The sequence below is a fragment of the Megalops cyprinoides genome, chromosome 3 (genome assembly GCF_013368585.1).
Source record: "Megalops cyprinoides isolate fMegCyp1 chromosome 3, fMegCyp1.pri, whole genome shotgun sequence".
Taxonomy (NCBI): Eukaryota; Metazoa; Chordata; class Actinopteri; order Elopiformes; family Megalopidae; genus Megalops; species Megalops cyprinoides.
In genome coordinates, this window is record NC_050585.1 from 38,245,409 (window position 1) to 38,272,356 (window position 26,948).

Sequence of the window (26,948 nt, forward strand, 5' to 3'; positions counted from 1 at the left end):
AAGAGTGAGATAGCAGTCACGAACGAAACAGCGTGGTAAGGCCCTTGGTTCTCTACTGTAACACCGCCCCTTGAGGATGTCATAAGGATCAGCCTTCTCGAAGCCGAAATGGGTTTAGGAGCACAGACAAAGGCAAGGAGGCTGGTATGACTGAGTGAACAAGAAGGCAGGAGAAACGGTGTTTAGAAGAGGTTTTACGTACGAAACGGCATTCAATCAAGTAATAGAGAGAAGCAAGAACAGACAGAGGTGGAAGAACAGAAGAAGAGACTAAAACATCACTTAGCTACAGTGCTAAGTCGAAAAAGTATTTCTGGAGAGCAAGAGGATAAAAAAGACATACAGTATATTGTTTTCGGAGTATTATAAAACATCCTTGTCTGCACTTTTTGACTGAAGATCATGACCGCAGCTGTTGATATGAAACCAACGTTAACTATAATAAAGTCAGAAAAGATGGATGGTGAGTACCTATATGTATTTACTAACTTTGAATGAATAATGTAAAAACTAGTTGGGGGAATACGGTATACACCGCTAATGCATTTGTTTTTATTGTAATTAAATTCCCAAAGCAGACGACTGGTTTATGTTACTTAAACTTCAGCTAAACTGCTGCAAAGCAAACGATTGCAATTAGCGAGAGTGATGTTTTCATTGTGTGTGCTGATAGTGAGTTTCATTGACTAAAACGGTATGAGTCTGGGATTTCATTTCGTTTTCACCTGTCAAATTTTAGGCGGACGACGACTTCTGTCATTACATCGAAAACAAGAAATGTAGACAGTTACACAAAACAGGATTATCTGAATTGTCCATGTTGTTCCTGAGTGAAAGGCACTGCGCTTACGTTGACTGGCAGACCGCTTTCTTGGGGAGTTGTCAGTTGAATTTTACTGACAACTCCCTAACACGAATGAGCTATTCCTGCTTGTGACGTTAGTCAACATTTCATTATTGTCAGAGATTAAGAATCTGCAGACACAATTTAATGTCGTTATAGGAAAATATCACGTAAAAAGATATAGGTATATCTGATGAAAGATGCAACTTAAATGTGAGGTACCCACGCAGGTGTATCCTGTTGTTTGCCCATAAGTCTCGCCCATGCATTTCAGCCTTGTCGTCCAGGGTAGACTTTCCTGAATGAATTTGCCTTTGCTATTGTGACCAGTTATGAAATTGTAGGTTGTAGCATCAGGAATCTTATATCAAGCAATTAAACTAGTCTCATTTATTTGTGTCACTCTGTTAAAAGTGGGAGACAACTTTGTGTTTTAAGTGATGTAACTTGCAACAGAGGTTAATGAAGGTTTAAATCTGTACCACATGTTTCAGTGGTGTAGATGAAGTGAAGTTGAAGAAATGCCTTTACCTCTATCACTATTTGTCCTCTTATGTGTGGCAACCTGATGGACATCTTGACTACATTAGCCTATCTCCATATGTATACTCTGCATACCCCAACCTTCATATGCACATCAGCCTACCTGCATATGCATACATAAATGTCTACTCAATCTGTGTGGCTTTATACATTATGCATCATAAAATTATGGCAGTGACTTTTCTATTCACCATTAGAGGCTACAGTTTGGCTGTGTGGGGTGATATTTGTAGTGGAGACTGTAGAGTCTTTTAGCAGACATTGCACTATGCTGAACGTTTCTCACTATCAGAATAGCAAAGGGTGCAACGGTAACACATGGGCTCAGCGGCCTTCTACTGCAGTGTCATCAGTATTTACCTCAGTGTTCACACGGTGATGTTCTGCCGCTGTCTTGCGAAAGAAGTGTTAACTGACAAAGCTTTTTCAGAGCTGACAGAGTCTGTTTCCTCCGGGTTGACTGCCTGCAGTATGTGTAAGTGCTCCCTATTGGTGGGGAGACAAAGTGTGTTGGGATATGTGGAAATGTTTGCTGTGGCTTCCTTCCTATGGTCCTTTCAAGTGTAACCCTATTCCCTCAAGGTCAGACAGGCAGGAAGAGTTCATTATGGTGTTTTTCTCCTGTTTATCTATTTAGTTTTATAAGGGATGGGTAGCTACAACTATCCTCAACCCATTTTTTGTAGAGATTAGCTGTGACTTGAAAGAGGTCTTGCTCTCTTAGGTGTGACTTGCTATACACAAATATGCTGTAACCTAGTCAAGCTGAAAATAGAGTGTGATCACACTAAGGTAAACTGAAATGTGATGTGTGCCAGCTTGACACCTGCAGAAAGTGCATGCACATGCAAACATGCTCTCAATGCGGTTGACAAAACTATTAACTATCTTGCAAAATCATCTCTCGACATGGGCTGTCTTACTCTTCAGTGGTTCTGCTGTAGTGCCAGAGAGCAGCTTCACATTAAAATAGGCCTATGCTCCTAGTCATTACAGAACTCAGTACATTTTTTTCTTTTTAGGACATGGACTTTTTGGTGGTTTTCTCTGAAAAAAAAAAAAAATCTCAAGGCTGAAGGCCACATGATTTGCATTTTTGATCATCTTGCAGGGTGTCACATTGTGATGTAAGTTGTGACAGAGGATATCATGTACCCAGTTACTGTGGAATGTTAACATAAAGGGGATAATGGGCATAGTTCCGGCACTGGGCCTCATAGGAGCTTTTAAAACATGCCTGTGCTGCTGTGTGAACCAACATGCTAGCTTGGCTTATTGCCACAGTACATGCACAAGCATGTATACAGACGTATGCAGACACACACACACACACACACACACACACACACACACACACACACACACACACATTCACACACTTTAACTGGAACCTATTTATAGTGTTAACAGTGTTGCTGCTTTGTGAGTGCCCCAAAGCTGCCCAGAGAAGCAAAGTGGTTTAAAAATATTTCTTAGCTGACAACTATATATTTTAAGCATTTCCAAAAATGAGAAATACATGCTGTGTTATTGGGTGCACGAGTGATGGCCATGAATTTTATTGCCATCAAAAGATGAAAATCTGCAGAAGAAGTGGCTGTCATCCACTACCAGAGGTGAGAGATGGGCCCCTAAGCAACATGTGCCCCTGCAGTGAATGTTTCCATTCAAGTAAGTGACCTAGCTAGTCACACATTTATTCTGTTATTATGCATGAGAAAATGTATTCTTCCAGAACTGGATACTTGTGTTGTACTGGAACGTGGATAATCATAGCTGCTTTTCAACTATACCTGGTGTAGTGACCATTTTTAAAACACATTTGGTTTAGGCCTGTATCCTTTTAAATAACATTAGTAGCTTCAGGATCCAAATACAGAGCAAAGTAAAAGATACAAAGTACAAGAATACTAATGCTTACGACAATGCTGTTATAATTAATCAGAGTAGATCATCAGTTCTCTGGAAACTGGCACCATGTTTTAAGTGCATTGTTTAGTCTACTGAGTAATTTCTATGAAATTTTGACTTTGTTAGTCCAAAGGGAGTTTCAATGATAATTGAAAGTGAGGATAAACTAAACCACAGACTTAACTGAACGGTCACCTCCAAAACATCAACTTCTACTATATTTTGTTCTTCTCATGCCAATCAGTGATGTGTCCATCCTGAATGGCACTGAAATAATCATTCATTCAGACAAACTGGCAGTCTGTCAAGCTTTCATGAGTCGGCTTGACATGAGGGAGCCCTAATAAAGATGGTCAGTAACTGTTTGCAAGGTAGGTATGTGGACAACAATTAAGCACTGGCTATTCAAGTAAATGACTGACAGGTCATAGCAATAGGTCCTTTAGTAAACCTAGGTCATAACAATTCCATGGTGAGGACTTATTCCCTCTTTATTGAAAGGGAGGTGCATTCTGTTTGTTGTGCTGGTGAAGCCTTTTCTGGCAGGCAGGGTTGACCAGTTTTGAGGAATCTGTGCTAGACAGGAGTGCTGAAGTTGAGTGCTGCTCCTTGTCTGATTGAGACACTGAGCCTGTCTTAACCTGAAAATGGCTGTCTGTATTGATCGCTTCCTCTTGTAATGTATCCAGTGGCACACACTAACGTAGCTGGGAGAGTGCAAACTCTGTAGACCGGTGCTAGCGGCACCAGAGCAAAGCATAAAAAAACCGTTATATAAGGGCTCACAGGATGGGTGCTTGTTTTTTCACTTTGGTTCTCCACAAATTCAAGTCTGCCTCCATTTGATCTGATCTCACTGCCTACCAATCTGGAAACATTAAAGTCATTAATGCTGGTACTAAACTGGTTTCACCTATGTGAATCCCTTGCAATTGAGCAATTGCAATTGGGTAGTTTATAAAAGTTTACTTGTAAGGAAATTTGGATCCGATTTAGATTAAGACTAGCTGAGGTGGGGTGGAGGGTGTATTGCTTTGGAGAGAGCAGTATAAGAAGATTGCACCAGCTCATGTTTGATGTGTAAATTCAGAGTTCATTGTACCTGTGGTATGTAAATATTACTGTTCTCATATCCTAAAACATCACACAGGTACATTAGATGTTTAAGTACACGAGCAAGCCACTTAGGCCGGCTAAGGTCTTCCTTCTGGTCTTGAACACTCTGTGGGACTATGGGACTGCTTGAGCACAATGTTACTGAGATCACAAGAATGAACAGGCAGTATACGTGGTGGTTTCGTTTGTCACAGAGTGGACTGTGATGTAAGCCTGTGTCATAAGTGGGCCGCTTGGCCACAGCCCCTCTCTCTGGCCTGGAGCTCGGTCCACCTCAGTGAGTGATTTCCGCAATCAGAATGTCTCTCCTATGACTGCTGGGCTTTATTGTGCCTTTTAAAGCTTAGTCATAAAAACGACTCCATTATTGAGAGGTACGTCACAGCACTAAATGGTAAACATGTGTGAGTGAGTCTGGAATGGAGACACTGACAGCACAATAGCTTTGTTTTGGACGGCCTCACACGCAAGCCTGCGCAGAGCGAGGACAGAGTTTGTGTGCAGGATATTCTGAATTGTTTCCATTTGGTTGTTCCCAGCATCGCTAAATGTACAAATTCAATGCATCTGTCGTAAAAAGCTCCATAACGACACTGTTACCTGAATCTGTCTGTCAGTGAATCTTATCTGTCTGGATAGGAAAACATTCACTTCAAAGAGTCAATGGAAAGGTGGAGTAAGACCCCCCCCCCTCCCATTTTCGCCTAAAGGCTCCTCTCATGCCATTCCGGGCCTTGATGCGGCTGGAGTTGTGCTGTTTCATCCAGAAGCCCAGCATGGCTAATTACTGAGTCACAGCTGCAGCGTGCTCTGCGCCAGTGAGTAACTCCCCACTGACGCCACCGGCGCTCCTCCTCTCACGGTTGCTCCATAATCCAGCTGATCTCACGCTGCACCTTCCGACACCTAGCTCCAACTTTTTTTCTCCACTGTACGTGTGCCAGTCTCCCAGATTCCACTCTCTCAGTCCCTATCTGTGGCTATTCCTGCTTGTCTCTTTTGAGGCAGCTGGGGATACAGTAATTTTTATTCTGTGCTGTGTGTTGTATAGTTGATTTCCACAGCGTTCCATGTCTTGGATCTGTTTTTAAAATCACGCTCAGGTAATTTGGTGGAGTTCCACTCACCATCAAGGCTCCATAATTTAAATTAACCTTGACTTGTGCCTATGTTGTACCACCTCAGTGTGTTTTCCTTATATTTGTATGTGTATTTTTTCCAGTCTTTGAAGTGGGTTTTTAATAAGACTCTTATTTCCTCCCAAACAGTAGCCATAGCTCTTAAGGTTTTTTTCTTTTTATAAAAAGGCACCACTAGCAGTACAGCTCATGCCTGTGAGTTCATGGATACACTCATAATGACTTTATGCTTTGTGTTATGTACCTTTGGGGACTGCTCTGCTCTAGAGTTGAGTTGATGGTGCTTTGTTGAGCCTAGTTTGGTGACACACTATCAGATGGAAGGCATATGTGTCTAGAAGTGAAGGGGTGGTTGGACTGGGGCTTTTATTTCCCCTCCCCTTGCCCATACCAGCATATTTTTAACCAGATGGATTTGCAGTTCAGAGGAGGGCTTTTCTAACTGCAGTTACTGTAGACACCTGGAGGAGATCCAATGGGCTACAGTAATGAGCACTTGAATTTGACATCACTCAAGTCCACTGTGGGGGCTGGTGTGTAACACTGTCACCACAGTTTCTCATAAAACAAATTTAATAGCTGTTTGAGATGTAATATTTATGTGACCTTGTGTACAAGTTTGGACACTGACACAGGGTAGTTTAGTCTAAGGGAGAAGAATTGATTGTCATGTCACAGATCCTCAAGGGGGACTAGAATACACAGAAGAAACAATTTTGAAGTAAATCCGACAATGTATAGAATGTCTCTCAAAGCACACGACATTAAGTCAACCGCGTGAATTCTTAACCAAATGTACTCAGCTTGACGATATGTCTTTAATTTCCTAGAATTTCTTGGAGGAAAAGGGGTTAGTGGTACACCTCTCCAGCTCCTGACATGCGGTGGGGGGAGGGTGTGGCCACTGGCAGTGGATTCGCGCTAGATCTCGTAAACCCCCATCACGAACCAAGTGACACTAGCATGAGTCAGATCATGATCGTCCAGTGCCCGCTCTGTGCCGTTATTTTCCATTCATAAAACCTCCCATTGAATGACTGCAGTGGCTTTCTGATCCTCCTCGACTCTCCACTGCCTCGAAGTCATTCACCTTTTAGTTTTTCCACTGGCCTCGTTTGGCTAAAGCGGGTTTTTTTTTTTAAGGGTGGCCTGTATAATTATGTCGTGCAGCCATATTTCAGTCACTTTGTTCCCATGAAAAGAAAACAAAAAGCAGTGTGCCTTAAATTAGTGACAATAAATTACTCCTGGAATGCATGGCATTCAGCTTGAAAACAGTGTGCTCCGAGGGGAATCAATTTATCAAGCATGCATCTGGCTGCAATTTTTCTCTTCCTCTATTTTCAAATGAGCCGGAGCAATCAATTCATTTAATTATGTACAGGATCATAACGTTTAAAGTGTTGCATTAAAAAGAAAAAAGAAAAAAAAAAGTATAATGATTGCACCAGAAGCTCTGGGTTTTGTCCAGGACAGCCATCGTGGTATTTCACTTAACTGTCGGGAAGCTATATTATGGTATAGTTTGGGGTATACTTGGGAAGAGTTTCTTCTATAACATTTTTGAAGGCGACATGGAGGGTGGGGCGATCATAAACAGAGTTTTTTGTCTGTCTATCATGTGTTTGCCTTACTGTCTAAACAGTCCGTGCACTTTTTAAACTGAAATGATGGGTGTATTTCTAAGCTGCACTGAATCTCTGAGGACTGTTTACAGCAGCTGCATGGCCTGGTAAGTCAGCGGTTTGACGTACTCCGTCCACTGTGGACCACCTGTTAAGAATTACTGTAGGAAATCCAGCTAGTAAGCAGTACTGGTCTGCTTTGGTCCTGATCAGTAGCAACTTCACGTCATGGGTCTTGTTCTTGCTTGTGATGACATGTACATAATGCAAATTCCGAGGTTTTTTTTTTCAAGGAGTCGGGATGGATGTGGCTGTTGTAGCAGGCTAGACAATAATTATTTTCAGATTGTTCTGAAAATGTTAAACTTTTGTCAAGTTGTTTGACAAGTTGTTCTCCTAAATTGTCTGTCTAGACAACAGAAAAAAATGCATGAAAAACTTTAAAACCTTTTTCTCCAACCTTTGACAGTAACACACTGACATTTTGGCCTCGCCTCGCCTGTCTCACCTGCCAAGTTCTCTCCGTTTGACTTCGCTGATGCCGCATTTCACACCTTCATTTCAGTTAGCCAGCTCACTTTTACAAAAAATGTCACAGTCAAACTTCCCCTGCTTTGAAACCAGGTGCAAAATGGTGGCTACACATTTTCACTTTGCTACTGCAACGCTGGCATTCTATACGCACAAGTGACTGCGTAGCAGCCATGTTCACTGTACCATGCAATGAGCACACAATAATCGTCGCGTTTCACAACAAGAACGGCTGAGCCAGAGGCTTTCTAGCCTGCCCCACTGTTATCATCTGCCAAGATGTTTCTGTCTGGAAAAGTCTGCACTTGGCTCACAGCTCTCCCTGTTTTGATTTTATGTGCAGTGTCTGATTGGTTAGTGTCCTTTTAGCCGCACATACCTCCGGGCATGGGTGAGGAAAGGAATAAAAGGTGTGTTTCATCATCCTTTAATGGGTAAGTGAGGGTGAAAGCTTGAACTGAGTGTACTAATATATGATGTTGTAGGCCAAACAGAAACAGGGTGGTCCTGTCCAAGTCCCTGTACTACTTCCTGCAACTTACAAACCTCAGGAAATGCTGGGAAAGAAAAGGAACTCGGGGCTGATCAAATGAGATCATCCTCTCAGTCTTGGCTCCAACGGGTCAAAGATGAATACCAATTAGCTAGCTGTCAGAATTTCTTATTATGTTAGCCATCTTCGCTAGGTAGCTCTATGCTAGGTAGCTCTATAGGCCTATCTAGCTAGCTTAATGAGACTGTTACCTTGCATTGTACCCTGGAACTAGAAATCAAGTTGATTTAGTCATCATTAATCTTTTTTATATGAACAATAACAATGTTACTGGACAGCTAACTGTCAGCTGCTGTGCAACTCATGCAAAATATTTCCTAGTTAGCAAGCTCAGGTATTATGTCTTTATGTGTATCAGCAATGCATGCTGTCTTGAAGAAGGGATATTAATGCCAGCTAATTTTTAAAGTAAGGTTTCATTTATAAAGCTTCAGGTTTGGATCTGAGATTTTAGGCAGCCTTAAATCTGAGAGATGCATAGCGTGACATTCTTGACATTGGGAGGGAAGCTGCACTTCTTTCACTGTGATGACTACAAGTTTCAGTTTAGAAGCACAGCCTCTATGTATGTCTCCACATTTCTGTTTCAGTCATAGGATAGGTTTTCCTTGTATTGACAGGCTTGTAAGTGCTGGTAGCCGAGAGTATTCTCTCTCAGTATCAAACCATTGTATTTAAATCCAGCACTCATCACAGCATCCGTTTTGAGACTTCTCTAGCAGTAAGTTCTCAAAAAAGAATATGAAATACAATTTGTGTGCCAAAATAAGTGTAAAAATATATGCTGATTATTACAAAATATGTTGTTTTGTTTTTGTCAGTCATGTGTTACATTTAATGCATTTCGTACAACCTGTAGTGTCACAGACAGAAGCATAGAATTTATTGTGGGTGGGGAAGGTCTAACGTACAGTACTACGCGTCTCAGCTGTAACTTACACTGCAGTTTTCCAGGTTGGTGTAGGAAATCAGATGTTGGATGTGTTTCAAGTTGTTATGGGGAAGGATCAGAGCAGAAGAAACCTTTTGAAGATGAAAACCCCCATGCTCCCCACATAGAGGTTTGTCCCAGAGGAGCTCACGGTGCGCTTGAACTGAAGCTGAAGGACCTGTGCCAGAGGCTCAGAACAGTGGTGCAGTGTGGACAGGGAGCCTGGTGGAGGCCTAAGAATAGAACAGACGGGAAGGGATAACCCTGGCTGGAGAGGAGTACTCCTCTGGAGCTTTCTGTCATCCTGGAGGAGGCAGGGCCGACCTTAGCGGGCTTGGCACCGCTCCGTTGGGGTCGCAGCGAGCGGGGGCCGTTTTCTATTCCTGTCCGTTCAGACGGAAATGGCAGCAGAACAGGCTTCTCTCTCACCGAGAAAAGGATTTCCCTTCACAGCCGGTCAGGCGGAATGGACTGGGTTTTACTGTTCGTGTGCTCCCCATATGAGAAGGACAAGGATCACCTTAAGAGGGTGGTGCTGTTAGCAGCACCTTTAGGGTCTTTGTCACTGTTGGTTGGGTTGAATGAATTGGACTGTTAGCGCATTCTCTCTCTCTCTCTCTCTGATAGGAACCCTGTAGTGAAAATCCAGATAATTCAAGACAGATTTCTCAGAGGGACTGACCTGGCCCGTTCTCTGGCTTTGGAATGCTCTTGGTTCCATGCTTTCAGTAGTGCACGCAAAAGCATGCCCACACTCGGTTTTAGAAGCAGTGTCTGATTGCAAGCATCATTATTCACACTGAGAGTCAGAGGTAGTTCTAGGCCCTAGCTTTATGAGTATTAATAGAGCAGTGAATTGAACAACATAAGAAACCAACAAAACACAAATCAGCATTGGCATTTTTCTGTTTTAAATTACGTCCCTCCCTCTCTCTCTGTCTGTCTGTCTCTCTCTCTTTCACACACACCCTTGCATCTACAGCTAAATATAGCTGTGTTCTGAATGCTTTTTTTCTTGTTTGAATTCAGAGTGGTCCAGATCCCAGAGTGGAATTGCATAATTTTGGTGTGAGGTTATGAATGAACTCAGTTAAAACTGAGAGAAATAAGGTATTGTTCCTGCTCTGAGGTCAGCAGTTGTGGAGGCCTCTGAAGTCTCCCATTCATCTCTGTCTTGTGGTCGGCTCGCATTTCCACTTTGTGAGTCATTCCAGTCCTCCTCGAACCCAGTCTCAGCTACGCAGCTGGGTCATGGAATCCCAATTTCATGCCCGCCCCAGCGCTCAGGGGAGACGCTGCTAATTGGGTTCACGTGTTTCCCCTGCTGATTCTGGGTGTCCTGCATTCAAACCAGGCAGTCTAACACTAAATATATATATGTTAACTGAAGCTCAGACAATGGTCTACAGGACACTTTCTATGTGATAAGCACCCTGCCATGTTCAGTCAGAGTATGGGTCAACAGGGTGCTGGTGTACAACCATGACCTGTTAAGAACAGATTATGTGTATTAAACCTCTCCAATCCCACCCATTGTTAGTTTACATTTAGTGCAATATTAGTAAGCATTCAGGCTTTTCACATTCAGGTAATTCATTTTCAAAGCGTGCTGATTGTAGGTTCATTAGACTGTTTGGAAGGGGGGGGGTATGGCATACTGGACTGGGGAGAACATTCTGTCCGAAATGCAGCCCATAATCATTAACTAATGAGCCAGTCCATTAACCAGAGACTGTAAATGCTGAGCGGCTGGTGGAGGGACATTTAGTCCAAAGAACCAAGAAAAAGAGCTTTCCTGAGGCTCCTGCCCCATCCCTGTCTCCTGGGGTTGTGGGAGTAATCAGAGAAGCGGAAACAAGTGATCTCTGATCTCTAGCTCTCCCGATACTTCGGTTCTGGAGTACAGAGATATGTGCTCACCCCTTACTGCGACCATAACTGGGTTTTATCCACTAATGGGCTTTTCGTTTCTTGTACACTTTTTCCGGAAATTTGCTCCACAGTTGTTTTTTTTCCCTCTATATTAATACCCTCTCTGAGTGTTGAAGCTTTAGCTCTCCCATCTCCTGCGAATGAGTCATGCAGTCAGTGTGTGTGAAGACAGATATGCATATGATAATAAAACATGCTGTTTGAATGCGTTTTCAAAACAGCAATTGTTCCGTTTTCAAAACCAGGCATTTTTCAAAACCGTGTTCATATCTCTGTTCAAAGTTTTACATTTGGAGTGATGCATAATGTATTAATTTTTTGGACAAGAAACAGTTTAAACCTTAATGGCCTACACAGACTAGTGTCTGTCACATCATTTATAGCTCTGCTATTAACAAACCGCATTCAAAGATTGGAAGTCACATGCACAGCAAAACATTCAGTGTTGAATGACCTCTTACAGAGTACATTTGCATGTAGCTGGGCTTGTGTAAACTGAACATTGAATATTTTGATGTGCAGGTAAAATGGATGAGGCTTCAGTTGAGTAAAAGAAAAATACAGCATAGAGTTGAGGGGCCTGTCTTTGGAACATACTTTTAGTTCAGGCCTGTTACAGTTATTTGGGTGATAAAGGGCATTTAAACCTGTACCTCGGCACAGACCTCTGCCCCTTGAATCCACATAGATAAAAAGGTGCTTTTTGAGCAAGTTTGTTGCTTTTTTTGGAAGAGGCTGTGAAAAGAGGTGCAAAAGCGGTTGGAAAGTACAGACCAACTTTACTTGATCCAAGGAAGTGCTCCGCCTTACCTGTGACTTCACTGTGGTTTCACCATGGCTTCAAACTTAACTACAGAGGTTAGTATGGCAATGAATAGCCCCTTGCCTGCCTGATTGTGTGTCCCTCTGAGTGTGGCTGTCAGTCCCTGTGACAGGCTTTTGTGTGGTTACCTGAACAACCATGTTTCAAAAGCAGGGTTGTCAACTTTTTTTTTTTAATTTCTGAAAACAGTTGGTTCTTGTCGGTTGTGATACCAATGGCTGAGGGCTGAGGAGTGATGAGCAATGTTATCATAATGTGAACAGCCTCATTTCTAAACTACCACAGTATAGAGCTGTGAAGGAGACCTTATGTATCTGTTTGATTTGTCTACTCTTCTGGAGACCTTTCTGTATGATTTTTGTATAAGTCTGTGGAAGTGCCCTTTTGTGTACTTAATCAAACTCTTTATTGAACCTGCAAGCTAAAGTTCAGTACTTTCTAGTGTCAAGATCTGCTCTGTTCAAAAAAGTAGAAAATGAGTAGTGGAGTAGAAATCCGGTCTTCTCTCAGTATATTTGAATTTTTTTTAAGAAGAGAGAAACTGCTAATGGCTTGATTTGAGTATCTCATGTCAAAATGAAGCCTCTTGTATTGTTGACATGCTTGGCAAAAAGCCAAGAGAAGTAATTCTCTAATGCGCGATTACGGTATCTAAACGAAAAAGGGCACATCGAAGAATAATCCAATCATGCAGCTGAACATTACCGCCTGTCTACTTAGGAGCCCAGCGTAAAGTAACATGCTTATTTATCACGTGAACCATTTCAGTCTTCAAGCTCCGCTTTTACTGCCGGATGGAGGTTCCATCAGGAAGAACGTCAGTGGGAAGGAAAAACAGCTGTTGTGCATTCCCAGTGGGGCATTTTTGTGAGCAATGAAAACATGCATGAACTTCAGGACACATTGTGACATTTCCACACGGACAGAACATTTGGGTGTCTGAGAGACGCAATAATAATAATAATGAAAAACAAAAAAAATTGTCTCTCTTAAGGGTTGCTGTTGCTGATTAGCTCACGTCCTGATGATCAACTAACATCTCTTGGGCTTTATTTGTCTTGGTGTAGCTCCTGTTACACAAAACCTTTAATAGCCCTCTCTAGCGCTGTTAACCGTTAATAGGTGAAAGCCTATCCCACTTAAGTCCTGCTCCTTGCTGTGACATAGAATGCCATCAATGGAGAGAGCTTGGGCCATGCAATGAGGAGCCACACTTTTATTGATCTCTTGATTCCCCTCTGTCCCCAGCCCCTCTCTGTTTCTGTCTTTCTCCCTCACACACACATACACACACACGCACACATGCCCACGCACGCACAGAACCAGGGGATTTTTCCTCAGGCACTCAGTTTTCCCAGTGCCCTCAATCTCAGAGTTAGGCTGGTGAATCTAATTAAGTGTGTGCAAGTCATCAGGCACTATTTAAGCCATCAAAGAGTGCTCTGTCTCCCACGGTGTGTGCCCAGTGGCTGCGATGGGAGAACAGTGGGTAATGTGTCAAGCAGCCCTCGCTTGGCAGTTCTTAGCCTGACATCCGTGGCTTGCCCTATGACCTCTGACACTGGCGCTTTGACCCTGTGCGTTTCTGGCTACAGTATCCCCTCTGTCTGCATGAAAATGGGAGTAGGGCTGGTAGAAGCAATGCACATCATTAGTAAGTGCCAGACCCTTCCAATTGTTTGTGAATGGAGGAAGTTGTAATGGTCTCGCTCCACACACGGTGCGTTTTGGGGCCAAATCTGGCTGCTGGTGCAGGGTTAAGGTTCAGGGGTCAAACAGTCATGATTCAAACAGAGCAGTCAGTAACTAGTTGCAGGATACGTGGTCAAGCTATGCAAAAAGCAGGCCTAAAGAAAGCAACTCCGATAGAGACCGGTACTCCAACACTGAAGGAGGGAAAACTTAGAAATGCAATGTTGACCATGGGAATTTATCTGTGGGGGGTCTGACCACGGGATCTGTCGTCTACATGTGATTACTTAGGGAACGTATGCCCTAGGATGTCATTGCAGAACTGTGAGCCCTATGTTAACTGTCTGAGCTGTTTTCTTTGTCTTGATTGACAGATCTGGAATGTGGTGACGTTCCGTTGCTCACCCCTGGGAGTAAAGAGATGATGTCTCAGGCTTTAAAAGCCACCTTCAGTGGCTTCACAAAGGAGCAGCAGCGACTTGGGATACCCAAAGGTAAATAACTAAGTCTGTTCTTTACCAAGTATTGCACCAGCTGATTAAGAAAATAATAACAGCATCCTATGGGAATGTTGTCTGTATGAATGGAAACCAAAGGACAAACACTTACCTGAGTCAATTCACTTACAAATGTGCTGAGATTTTGAAGCTGTATGGATCTGTGTGTGGATTCAGAAGTGTGTGATAGACCTGGAGAGTACCTGAAGGCTCACCTGTTAACCATTTAACGCCATCAGACTTTTGCATGCAAGTCAAGTCAGAGGTCTTAGAATCCTTTGACAGATGTGTGGGAGACACGGGGCATCGCTAGACAGTGATTCAGCCATTGAGGGAAACCAGAAAAATGCTCCTATCATTCTTGGCTGTTTGTGAAATGTTTCGGTGTTGGGGAGTTTCAGTTCCCCTGCGAAAAGCTTTACAAGAGGAAAAATGAAATGTCTGTTCACTGTCTACTGTGGTTCACACCTTATTGCTAAAACACTATGAATGGAAAATGAATCTTATGCAGCCATTTTACTGAGTAGGTGATATTTATTTTATACAACTCTGAAGGATACAGTCAATGCTGGCTTGTCCGAAGCATTATATGCTCTGTTTATAATTATAACTGAGTCATATTTCAAAAACATTGTACACTCTATTTCACTTCTGTCTTGCAGTATGCAAGTCATTTGCAAAATTTTTAAATGTGAAATGTACGATGTAAAAACCATTACAGATCCCAGACAGTGGACGGAGAACCACGTAGCAGAGTGGCTGATGTGGACAGTGAACGAGTTCAGCCTGAAGAATGTGGACTTCCACAAGTTCTGCATGAATGGTGCCAGTCTCTGTGCGCTGGGAAAGGATCGTTTTTTGGACCTGGCACCTGACTTTGTGGGAGACATTCTTTGGGAACATTTAGAGATGCTTCAGAAAGGTAGAGTAAGGCTGTGACATTACTGGGGTGCCATAGGCATATACCAGCAGCCAGCAGTGCTTGTATATCCTGCCTCACAGAACAGCCAGGTCCCCATCACAGTTAGTGATCCAAGCCAACACATTCCACAATAAGCTCAAGCTACTGTTTTTTTGGGTTATAGTGGAAAAAAAAAACACATGGTTTTGTCTTTTATATGAGATATGGCAAGATTGTTGATTTTCTAACTATAACTTGTCCTTCTTGAAGAAGATTCAAAGCATTTCCCTGTCAACGGTCTGACCTCAACCTTCCAGGAATCTCGCTATACCTCAGATTACTTTGTCAGTAAGTACAGCTCCACCCTTCACCCCAAATGTGTTATTGCAATGGGCACTTACCTGAAAAGCCTACGTAGGTCTACTTTTGACCTCCTTGTGGGAATTGTTCTCTTATTAATTATTAAGTTCTCTTATTAATTATTAAGTTAATCAGATGAGTGTTGAGCCTTTTTGAACCCAGTATGATGGGCAATACTAAAGGTCAGCCTTTTCTCTCTTTCTGTCTCCCGTTTACACTCTCCAGGTTATGGGATTGAGAATGCCCAGTGTGTCCCCCCATCTGAATACTCTGAGCCAGGCTTCATCACAGAGTCCTACCAGACACTGCACCCAATAAGCTCTGAGGACCTGTTATCACTGAAGTATGAGAGTGTATACCCCAATGTCATTCTGCGGGACACGCCTCTCAACCCCCCACAAGGAGACTACTTCTCCATCAAGCAAGAAGTCATCTCCCCAGACAACATGAGTGTGGGCCGCATCAGCAGAGGTAAGACTCCTCAGTAGCACTAACCCTTCCTTGCGCAACGGGGGCAACCTCAGCATTAGCTGTTTTTCTGAAACTGATATAACTTCAGTGTGGCTACCTCAATCTGTAATACCACCCTGTACATGGCATCATAAAATCAGACATCCAGTGAATGCAGTTTCAGTATGAAGAGGAGAACAGATACTGAATCACTTTTCCATTCAGCTTGGCAAACTTGCCAAAGCTGAGCCAGCATTTCTCAAGTTTTATGAACGTCCTTTTTTCCATGACAGAAATAGTCTAAACACATAGGGATGCTAAGTGTAACGCTGTTGACGTGGGGCCTGCTGAGTGCATTGACCTTTGAATGGCAAATGTAAGCTTGTCATTTGTTCATTACTTCCACAACATATTTTCGGTTACTGCTTAACAAACAATGTGCAAGCAATAAAGTAACATGTTAAAATTAAATAAAAATTTGTTAACAACTAATCACAACCTGGGGTGGCTTCTGTGGCAGGCTACATGCATCATACATTAAATGTCTTGTGGCCGTTCTTGACTTTGTTTTTTTTCTCTCACTGTCCCAAATCGGACAAAAAAAGAGACCATTTGGCTGTAGTTCTTGTAGGAATGCCTCAGTTTCTCAACTCGGCTGAGTTTTTTGTGTCAGAGAGAAAACCCTGAGGAGGTCACATAACTTTCAGACTTGTCTACCGCATGGTTTTATGTAAAATAGCATGAGCGAGGTAACCTTTAAGAGAGCGTTTTTCTCACTTGCATAGCGTGTTACTTTGTGGTTCTGCAAAAACGCAACGGGTTCCAAGAAAAAAAAAAGAAACACATCTCTACTTGTTTCTGTCTCTGTACATTTCTCAACTGTTGAAAAATTTAGTACTCTCCTTGACAATCTAAAAGATTGACTCCACAGAGCCAGGGTGATTATTTCATTAATCCCCATCTGAAGAAACCATTAGAATTTCAGTAAAATTCTAAAAGAGGTGATTATTACATTATTAGGGTGTTCATTCTGAAGGCAACTCACAGAGGATAAGTCTTGTCTTTGGATGAAGGGTCTGTTGGTGTTTGTGGCAGCTTCACACTGCCTGCATGTGGATGCAATTCAAAACGCACTACTTTATCAGTGATTGTTTTTAAAAAATTCCGTTCACAAGCAAGCAATTATCGAGAATCTGTGAAAAGCTTTTTTCTTGATTGCACAAAATGCAGTGAGTGTGAGATGGTAGAGCACTGCACCATTTGTATATCTTTATCTTGGCTCAGAGAGATGTTGAGGCTTTTTGCTTCAGCTGTATCAACCGCATGCATGGTGTAAGCTTCTTTTCCAGTCTACCCTTTACAAAGCTATTATTTGAATAAACATACATCACAATGGCATGGTGTGAAAAAGCAGTCTAGACTAGTAGACTGTAGTACAATCAACAGATTGACTTTTTTGTGTGAAAGACCAAATTATAAGATGTCATCCAAGCATTCTGTGTTTCTTTAACCTATCTTCTTGAATCTCAACAGAAAGGAAACAGTTGAGAGATAAAAAAGAGACAGAGCATAAAACAAATGTGAACAAACATGCGATTTGACCATATGAACATACTGTGCACTGCATAGTGCTTGGAAAATGGAGGAGTGATATTATTGGATCCTCAGCCCATGGATTCCCCCCCTTCTGCCTCTCTCCAGGGAAGCTGGGGGGCCAGGATTCCTTCGAGAGCACAGAGAGCTTTGAGAGTTGTGACCGGCTCACGCACTCGTGGAGCAGCCAGTCCTCCTACAGCAGCCTTCAGCGAGTGCCATCCTATGAGAGCTTTGACTCCGAGGAATACCCCAGCGCCTTGAATGGGCACAAGCCCAAGGGCACCTTCAAAGACTACGTGAGGGAGCGGGCGGACCTCAACAAAGACAAGCCCGTCATTCCTGCTGCTGCACTTGCTGGTTACACAGGTACCCTCCTCACATTAATTTCAGACTCTGCGACCACAGTTGCTATCTCGGGTTAATCGTCCCTGACTTTGTCATGTACAGAATCTACCTAGTGATGCTTTGCACTCTCTGTGATATTTTTACTTCAGATATTACATCACCAGTTCACAAGAACATGTTCCCCTCATACAGCTTTATATACTACAGAGTGTCAGTGTAGCATAGTGGTAAGGAGCAGTGTGCGTAACCAGATGGTTTCCGGGTTTTATTTCCTGCTGGGGCACTGCTGCTGTAGCCCTGGACAAGGTACTTAACACAGAATTGCTTCAGTAAATATCCAGCTGTATAAATGGATAGCATATAAAGAATGTAAATTATGTAGGTTTCTCTGGATAAGAGCATCTGATAAATGACAATAATGTAACGTAAGTGTTAACTTAGAAGGCATCTCTCTTTGCAGTAAATTGTCCTTGTACTGTATTCAAGGCTTCCTGGGTGATGTCTGTACAAATACTGTGCTTGATTTGTGTGCATTTAAGGAACATTGTCTGACGTGTTGACGTAAAGATATAATTTTGTTCATTTTCTTGGCCAAGCCCTCATAGTGTGTTCTCAATGGCTCAGGCCATGTAAATGATTCACAGATGACCAATGGTGACTTAAGGAACAAAGCATGATGTAATGAGATACTGCCTTCGGATGTGGACAGACTATGAAAGCTACACCAGTACTGTGCCTTACTTCAGTTTCAGTGTGATGTACAGAAAATCCCATGTTCCTCGGTGTTCTTCTGTATAGGATTGGGTATCTGTCAGTGTTTTCAGACAGGAAAACTAAATAGATGACTGAGTTGAGGCATATACAGAAAAGGAATGTAGTTCTGTTTCTCCCTGTTGCTGTGCCTAAACCATATGAGTATGTATCTGCATTTTATCGTCTGCCCCACATCTTGACCTAGTTTTTGTTGTCTCAGCAACTCTAGAGCATCATGATACCTGTTTGTACCATTACACTCTGTGGTGAATTTATCGGTTCATCTCTCAACCTTCTCTCAACCTATATATGAAAAAGTCTTTAAAACACGTTCCAGATTTTAAAGGAGCAGTAGCCTCCTGCTATCTGTTTTAAACATGTATGGTGCATGTCATAAATGCAAGGCTTAATTTTGGAAAGGTATCTATAGGTTTGATTTTGAAAAGGTATTAATCCATAGGTGTCTATAGATAAGAATGTTGTCTCTGAAGTAATTTTTGTTAACCTTGACATGAATGAGTGACTCCACTTGCTGAACACATGGGCAGTAATAATGGAGTTACTGTAGCCATCACAGTGCTACAGTAATGTGTAGGCCCGATCCTGCTTGTCTATTGACTACCTATTAACAGCTGAAGTGAAATTTCAATGTAGACATTTCTATATTACACATTATATCAGGAGCAGTTCATATACTTATAGGGGTCTGGAACTCACAATGGACACAGGATTAAGACTGTAAAGAGGGAAAATCACTGAGTGAAAGATTTGTGGCACAATGGCTGAGTAATCTGTTATTCATTTATTGACTAATGTGTTGATCACAGCGATGCTTGCACGGATGCATGGAGACTGCTTGTAGTGGAACCTTTGTGTTACTCAAAGATATAAACAGATATGGAGTCAGAAGTCAGAGAACACAGGATGAGCGAGGCATGGTGGTGGAGGGTCAGGAAGAGACACCAGTCAGGGGTGAAAGGGATTTATTGAGAATCACAAGGAAACACTGTTACTAGCTCCTCAGTTACTCATTTTAATCAATGCAAGACAGGAGGCTCTGAGGCAGGATCACCTCAGTAAGAGAAGGGAAGAGGTGAAAGGCCAGCACGATTGTGATTAATAAAAATATAAGCGAGAGGTACAGTTTCTCCAGAATAATTTCCTTTTATCTTCTGTAACATCTCGCATGGAGATTTGATTTTATTCCGTTAATTTTTTTCTCATTTATTCTCACTGCATGCCAGAAAATAAACCCAGGAGTGAAATCTTTTAAGCATTTTCCTGTGTATTGCCTTTGTAATGTGTATGCTTATACTAGTATTGTAGTTTATCACTCCTCTTCTGGTTTTGTAGGGACTTTCATTTGAATGAACCATCATGTTTGTCTTTATGAGTGAATTCTAAGTATTTATCAATTCATATTTTCTGGTTTCCTTGGATACTAATTGAGTTAAAGCGATATCCAATTTGATTTTGCAATTTGAGAGGCTCTTAATATGCTTTTACAGAGACTTGCTGTAATGACTGGGCTGCACTATGATTCAACATAAAGGCCGTAATTATAAATTAGGACCCAGTTAATTGTGTTTGCGTGGCATATCGCATGATCCTTAATGTGCATTTGAATTACATACATACTGTATCGTAAACATTTAAAATCTAAAAATAATTGGGAAATACAGCATCGTTGTCAGTGTCTAGCTGGCAGTGTACATGGCGTAGTAATGTACTGCTAGCAAAAGCAGCTATCCTGCATTAGCTGTGCATTTTAGAGCATTTAGCAATTTAGGTTGTTTGATATTTAAATGAGAAGTACCATAAACAAACTATGATCCTTAGTGTAGTTTCTGGTTTGCAAAGATGAGTGTAAACTGAGTCAAAACAACACAACGTAGACTTTCACCAAGTAAGGAACCCTTGAGGAAAACACTAGATACACTATATATATATGTGTGTGTGTGTGTATGTATGTATATATGAGGATCAAGATCTATATCTTCATCCAAAAACAGTTTATGAAAACACAGCTCTCTTTTCCTGTCCCTGCACCACAAACAGATGCGATTGACATCTCTTTTGTGGAGATGAAAGGTGAAAAAAGAGGCGAGAAAAACGATGCCTTGGCTTTGAGGTTTTCTTGTTTTTCACTGCTCTGCGAAGAACTGCACCCCCCCCCCCCCCCTCCATGCAGCACACTTTCAAAACGCTGCCTCAGCCCAGACATGAGTAACGGCTTTTAGAGCCATCTGCTCATCAGCAAAAACAAGCAGGTTTCCTTCATTTCGACAGCACTGTCGTAGTCTCTACTCTGCTGTCTATCTGATATAAATGAAGTTAATATTTCTGGGGATGCTCTTTGGGGATGGAAACATTTGAGGCATTCTTGCATAAGACTTGTTTGGGGATCAGGTGACTGCTAGCTAGCTTGTACCTTGTCTGGCCAGCTATTGAAACTTGGCCATGCAGCACTTCTAATATTGTGACTCTGTTTATGGCTTTCGCTTGTGTTATACTCTGCCTCACTTGTAAGTCGCTTTGGATAAAAGTGTGTGCCAAGTGAATAAATGTAAAAATAATGCTGCAGCTAAGTGGATTGAATCATACTGACTTAATAGAGAGTACACTGATCTTATCATAAAAAATGGTATGTCTACAGGAGTGGTTAAAAAGACACATTCTGAGGTATAGAACAGACCATTCTGAAAGCTTCTGTTTTCAGAAGAACATATTTTTATCTGAGGCATTGCATAGATTGCATGTGCAAAATCCCTGTGGTTTCCTCACTGATGAAACCACAAGATAAAAGGTAAACATACCTGATCGAGCTCAGTGCAAAGCAAACAATGATGAAGGAGAAAAACAAACAATACCAGCAAAATGTACAGTATAATGTTTCATAAACAGCTCTTGTTGCATGCCTCTGCTCAGAGTGTGAGTTTGTCTTCAACAAAAGCACTCGGTCATGTAAGTGAAAGGTGTCACAACTTGTGTTTGCACATCAGCAGAACCAGGTTTATTGCCTATGCGGCACTGTAAGTGAACATGAAATGTATTTCAGCCAGAGGTGGACACTCCGGCTTCACAAAGTAAAAGTCCTACCATGTATTTGTTCTAGCCATTCACTAAACAAGGTGATTTCACTAATTAGCTCTCCTACCTGGCTGAAGAGTCGTGCTAATTAAATTCAGCTGGTGTAGTGCATGGGTGGAACAAATACGTGGCAGGATTTTTACTTTAGCAAGCCGGGGTGTCCACCTCTGATTTCAACCCCTAGAAAATAAAGGTCCCTACTTTTTGCACTATTATCAGTGCAGGTAGAATGACATTGGGGTACCTGTAGAGGGAGGCTGACTGCTGTGAAGTGGTGAGAGAGGGGAGTGGATATAACTGGAGGTAGGTCTGGCCCCTCATACGTAAGAAACACAGAAAAAAAGGCATAACACAGAAAAACACAGAAAACTGAAGGCCCTGCACCCAGGGGGAGTGGTGTTGTCCATCCCCAACATAAAGTCAAAAGAACGCAGTGAAAGGCAACTGCAGAGGGCAACAAACAAAGAAGAAAGAAGGTGTTGAACAGCATCAGGATCAGCTTAGTTATTAGGTTTTTAGTAACTTAAAGATGTGGTGGTGTTGGTTCTGTGTTCTGGCCTGGCGGTTGAGTTGAGAATCTATAGTGTATCTATTTCCTTTCCATGCAACAGGCAGCGGGCCCATCCAGCTGTGGCAGTTTCTCCTGGAACTCCTGACAGATAAATCCTGCCAAGCCTTTATCAGTTGGACGGGAGACGGCTGGGAGTTCAAGCTCTCTGACCCTGATGAGGTGAGAGGCCGTGGTGCTGTGTGATACCCTGTCTGGAGTGTCTAGACTGGAAAAAAGCTGACATCAGATGGACATTTTCAGCAGGTCACCAGCTCATGCCATCCTTCACCACAGTGGCTTCTGCTTTTGGGTGACAGTGCATCACTGTGAAACCTTTCTTGGCAGAAGGTGTTTGCTGCTAATAAAGGCTCAGAAATTGCATTGGTCAGTGTTGCTCCAGTGACTGCTCATTGGCCATTAATGTGAAGAAATACAACGTAAATAGTCAGTGAGAGAGGCAGCATTCTATGGAGTGTGACCATGTGGTTTGATTGTTGGTTTGGTGTCCGCAGGTAGCCCGCAGGTGGGGGAAGAGGAAAAACAAGCCCAAGATGAACTACGAGAAGCTGAGCAGAGGCCTGCGCTACTACTATGACAAGAACATCATCCACAAGACGTCTGGCAAGCGCTACGTGTACCGCTTTGTCTGTGACTTGAAAAGCCTGCTGGGCTACACCCCCGAGGAGCTGCACGCTATGCTGGATGTGAAGCCCGATACAGACGAGTGATTGTGCGCACGCCTGCGGGCAAGGCCCTGGAGGATGTTTTTGTGGCTGGTGCGGCGGGACCAAAGGAGGTCTTTTTAAAGTGTAGCTTCAGTTTGTCTTACTATTTGTCCCAGAGCGATTGCACCAAAAGAACGTGCATCAGCATTTGCTCAAATGCCATCCAGGGCCAAATGTATGACGCATATGTGACACATATTCGAAACATATAGACAAGAAACAAATACATTCAGATTGCAGCTCATCGTAAATGGAGAACTGTTGGACAGAAAAGACAAACTTTTTTTTTTCAAGTAGCACATGAAAACTAACATAGCAGCAGGCTAGGGAAATAGTGAGGAGTTCCTGGATCGATGGTTGGATATATGGAAGAAAGTTGACAGAAAGTTCCTGCTATAAAAAACTGGGGTTCTCAGTTTGGACCAAAAAAGTACCTGTTTTTTTTTTGTATTTTTATTTTGTGCCAGTATTATTGTCTTAAATGTATAAAAGAATGAATTCTGTGTTCCATCAGGAGTGGAAAATTATATGGCTCCGAAAGTAGAGGTAATGGGAAATGTTGTCTTGCTCAAAGCTGCCATGTCCACAACCAAAACAACATGCAAAGAAGCACACTGTATTAAAAATAAAAAAAAAATGTAATAATGATTTGCAAATGTAAGGCAAAGGGTGTCTAGGTACCTCTTAGGGCTACTTGGAAGAGCTTATAGTGCTCACAGTGTAGAACATAAATAGAAAACCTCAAATACAAATTGTTCTTTCAGTAGCAATCCTGACATTATATATATGCTTCTGCATGTTCTTCCAAGTAATCAATGTTGTTACCCAGAGGCCCTGCACCTCACATTGATAAATTATCATTATTATTTTTGTTTACGATGGAGTACTTTTCACTTAGGTAATTTATCCTTTTTGGAAGCAGTTTTTACACTGAAAAATGAAGAAAGCCATTAGAATCAGAATTTAAACCTTTATCTCCTTGTGGCTGTTGTGTTATTGATAGAGTCACTTGGAGGAGAATCTGAGTAAAAATGAATGCTTCTCAGACCGCATTGGAGATAATGAGCTGGTGTACTCATTTTCATAAACGTTATAAAGACCTTAAAATACTCATATTGAGACTTGTTGATTCTCAAAACTGAAAGTGACAGTTGCTTTTAAACTGTTGCTGTCACCTTTAACCACATTTGCTTCACTGCAAGTAAATGAATACAGGGACCCATTGGCAGTTACACATACTGTCAGCTTTCAGACAACTGCAGTTTGTATTAAGAACTTTGAGCATAGGGAGATATATGTTTGTGCCTTAAAACAACTTGCCAGCAACTTTTATTGCTACACAAAATACTCATATTTAAGGGTATGTCAGTTAAGGTGACATCAAAGATTATATTTTGTGCGCCACAACATTGGTAATTCTTGTACATACCTAAGACAAACTTCTGTTGATGTTGCAGGATGCTATGAGCAGAGGATGAAGATGTTTTTAACATGAAATATAATTTAATTGAGCCATATACTGGAGATTTTGTTACAATATAAAGCTTTTAAAATGTTGGTTGAATGTACTGTATTATAGTTTATTTGTAGCAGCAAAAAAACCTTGGAAAAGATGTAACCTTGTGTGCTTACACTGTGTTTAAATGCAGAACTCCATTATGAAGGAGACCAGCCATTGCAAAGTAAATGCTTTATTGGACAAAGAGATAGGGTAAATAGCTGAAAAAGATTATGGGGGATGGGGTGGGGGTACTAGGGCTTTCTTTAAGGTTATGACAAAAGAATTGGTGATAAAACCAAAGCATGGGATTTGTATTTCATTGATAGATTATGGAGGGAGATGGCTCTTTGTAAAGATTCAAAGTGCATCAGCTGTTACAAAGAGGTATTTGCCTTGAGTGAAGCAGCAATGGTGAAGGTCATGTTTGTCTTGAAGGAAAGTATGTTAACAAAATGTTTCATTTCAGTTTTTGTTCTTGGCTAGGATCTTTGAGAACCACAAAGAAAGGTAGGCTAGGAATGAGAGGAAATTTTTTTTGCCACCAAAATGCTTTTCTAAAAATATTTCAACCTTGAATGCTATATAGCCTTCAGGTTTTGTGAAAAATATGTTTAAATATCATAGCAGTCAATGCTATGAAATAGTTGTCAGGTAGGGAGAATAATTGTTTGTGGCCTTTGCCAGTTTTGTTGAACACCTGCATGGAATGATCCATTTTTTAAGAAAGTGGCAGTTTTCCAAACCCAGATCCTGCATGAAAAGACAAAATCCTATTTCATTTTTATAATATACAAATGTTTTTGTTTACATGGCTGAATGTTACCCATTTGATTATCACAGTTACTGTTGTTTGTTTATGCAGATTGTATTTCATATGTTTTATTAACAGACCTCAGTCATACAAACTCAGTACTAAAATAATAACCAAAGGCCTGTGGAGTATGAAGACAGGGACCAGAATTCTTTTGCCTTAAAAGATGTTATTATTCATTTGGGTTGATTATACTTCTTATATAGTGCTGAGATTTTTCCAGTAACATTCCGTGTGGACACTGAATTTTTGGAAGGATAGCATTCCTTCCAGACTGACACTTAGGTTGGTCTGTAGGCTAAGAGCAATGGGTTTGGTTCTGACATCCTCTCCACCCACAGAAGCAATTGATACATGACAAATGGTCCACGCTGTACTTTATCATAAACCTGAGACCATCCATCAAGCAGACACAGTCAACAATTCAGGTCGACATTTACTCACTCCTTTTTCAGGATTGTTGTTATTCCAAAGAATCTTTATACAAGCACATTTACCTGTATATAAGATATGCTTGTATGAATAGAAGCTTTCTGTTGAAGTAAGTTATACTGCAAGAGATAAGAAAATGTTTGACTCCGAATTATGGTATATACTCTATGACCTGCCGTGGCAAACATTTCATGTAGTGCTTTATGCTGTTGAATTTGGACCTTGAGCAATAGTGATGCATGGACCATGGACCTTACTTTACATACCACACAAATGCCTACCACAGAGTATTCAACAAGGAACACTTTTTTTGTAATGTCCTTGTTGTTGTTTTTTTTTTTTTTTTTTTTTTTTGTATTTTTATACTGTCTGTGTTTTTGTTATTGAGATCATTTTATGTATTTGTTTCACAGCTGTTGAATATTTTTCAAATAATTTATGTTTTGTAAACCTTGAAATATAAAATGCAGGCAGCAGTGTTTTTAAGAAATTTGCCAGGTTGTTGTTGTAAAAAAAAAAAAAAAGAAAATGTGTTCTCAATTACTTTGATGAAGAAACATTAAATAGATAATTAAAATAGATTTTAAATATCAGGTTGCAAAAAAATGTCAGTGATCTTTTCTATACAAATATCAATATAGTCTTGTCTGCAAAATGAATACATTAATTAAGAAAATGGCTGATGCTGGCCCATCATTGATTTCTGTTGTAAAGTTTTATAAACTCACTTTTATTATTATTTTACTTCAAAGTATGTTATGAAATAAATATATGTGAATGGAAAAGTGACCTGGAGTTCCCTGCTGATTTCATCTCATTGTTTAAGATTTGCACAGCCACACTATAATGAATCAAACTTCAGCACAAGCAAATATCAAAGACACATCATTGTCTCACAAAAGAATGAGTAGTGTACATGACACACACACACACACACACACACACACACACACACACACACACACACACACACACACACACACACACACACACACACACACACACACTCCTCTCCTCTCCTCTCTCCTGAGACAGCGACATATTGTTTTTGGGCCCTACATTAAACACTTCACACATGTAGTGTAAAACACCATGGAACTTAAAATAAAGTACACATCCTTCAATATAACAATGCTTTATTGTCAATAGTTCAGCTGCATGGCCTTAGTTTTCATGTTTTGTTGAGGACAGAAAACAATCACACGGGCTCTACATAACATTGTTTAGAAAAATGCAATCCAATAACATGTCAGCGGCAGGGGGGGGGGGGGGGGCAGTATAGCATAGTGGTTAAAGA

General features: G+C 41.4%; 1 protein-coding gene across 2 annotated transcripts; it reads left to right on the forward strand.

The window, feature by feature from the left end:
* Positions 1-25,969, forward strand: LOC118774768 (protein C-ets-1-like). 2 transcript variants are annotated; one of them, XM_036524248.1, is made up of 8 exons: positions 1-463; positions 14,015-14,134; positions 14,859-15,059; positions 15,309-15,386; positions 15,624-15,869; positions 17,550-17,810; positions 22,244-22,362; positions 22,695-25,969. In XM_036524248.1, the coding sequence occupies exons 1-8, from the start codon at positions 403-405 to the stop codon at positions 22,908-22,910; spliced, it is 1,302 nt and encodes a 433-aa protein (XP_036380141.1). In that variant the 5' UTR covers positions 1-402; the 3' UTR covers positions 22,911-25,969. The 2 variants fall into 2 exon arrangements, with proteins under 2 accessions (XP_036380141.1, XP_036380142.1); XM_036524249.1 differs by having other exon boundaries at positions 15,312-15,386.
* The last annotated feature ends 979 nt before the right edge of the window (positions 25,970-26,948 follow it).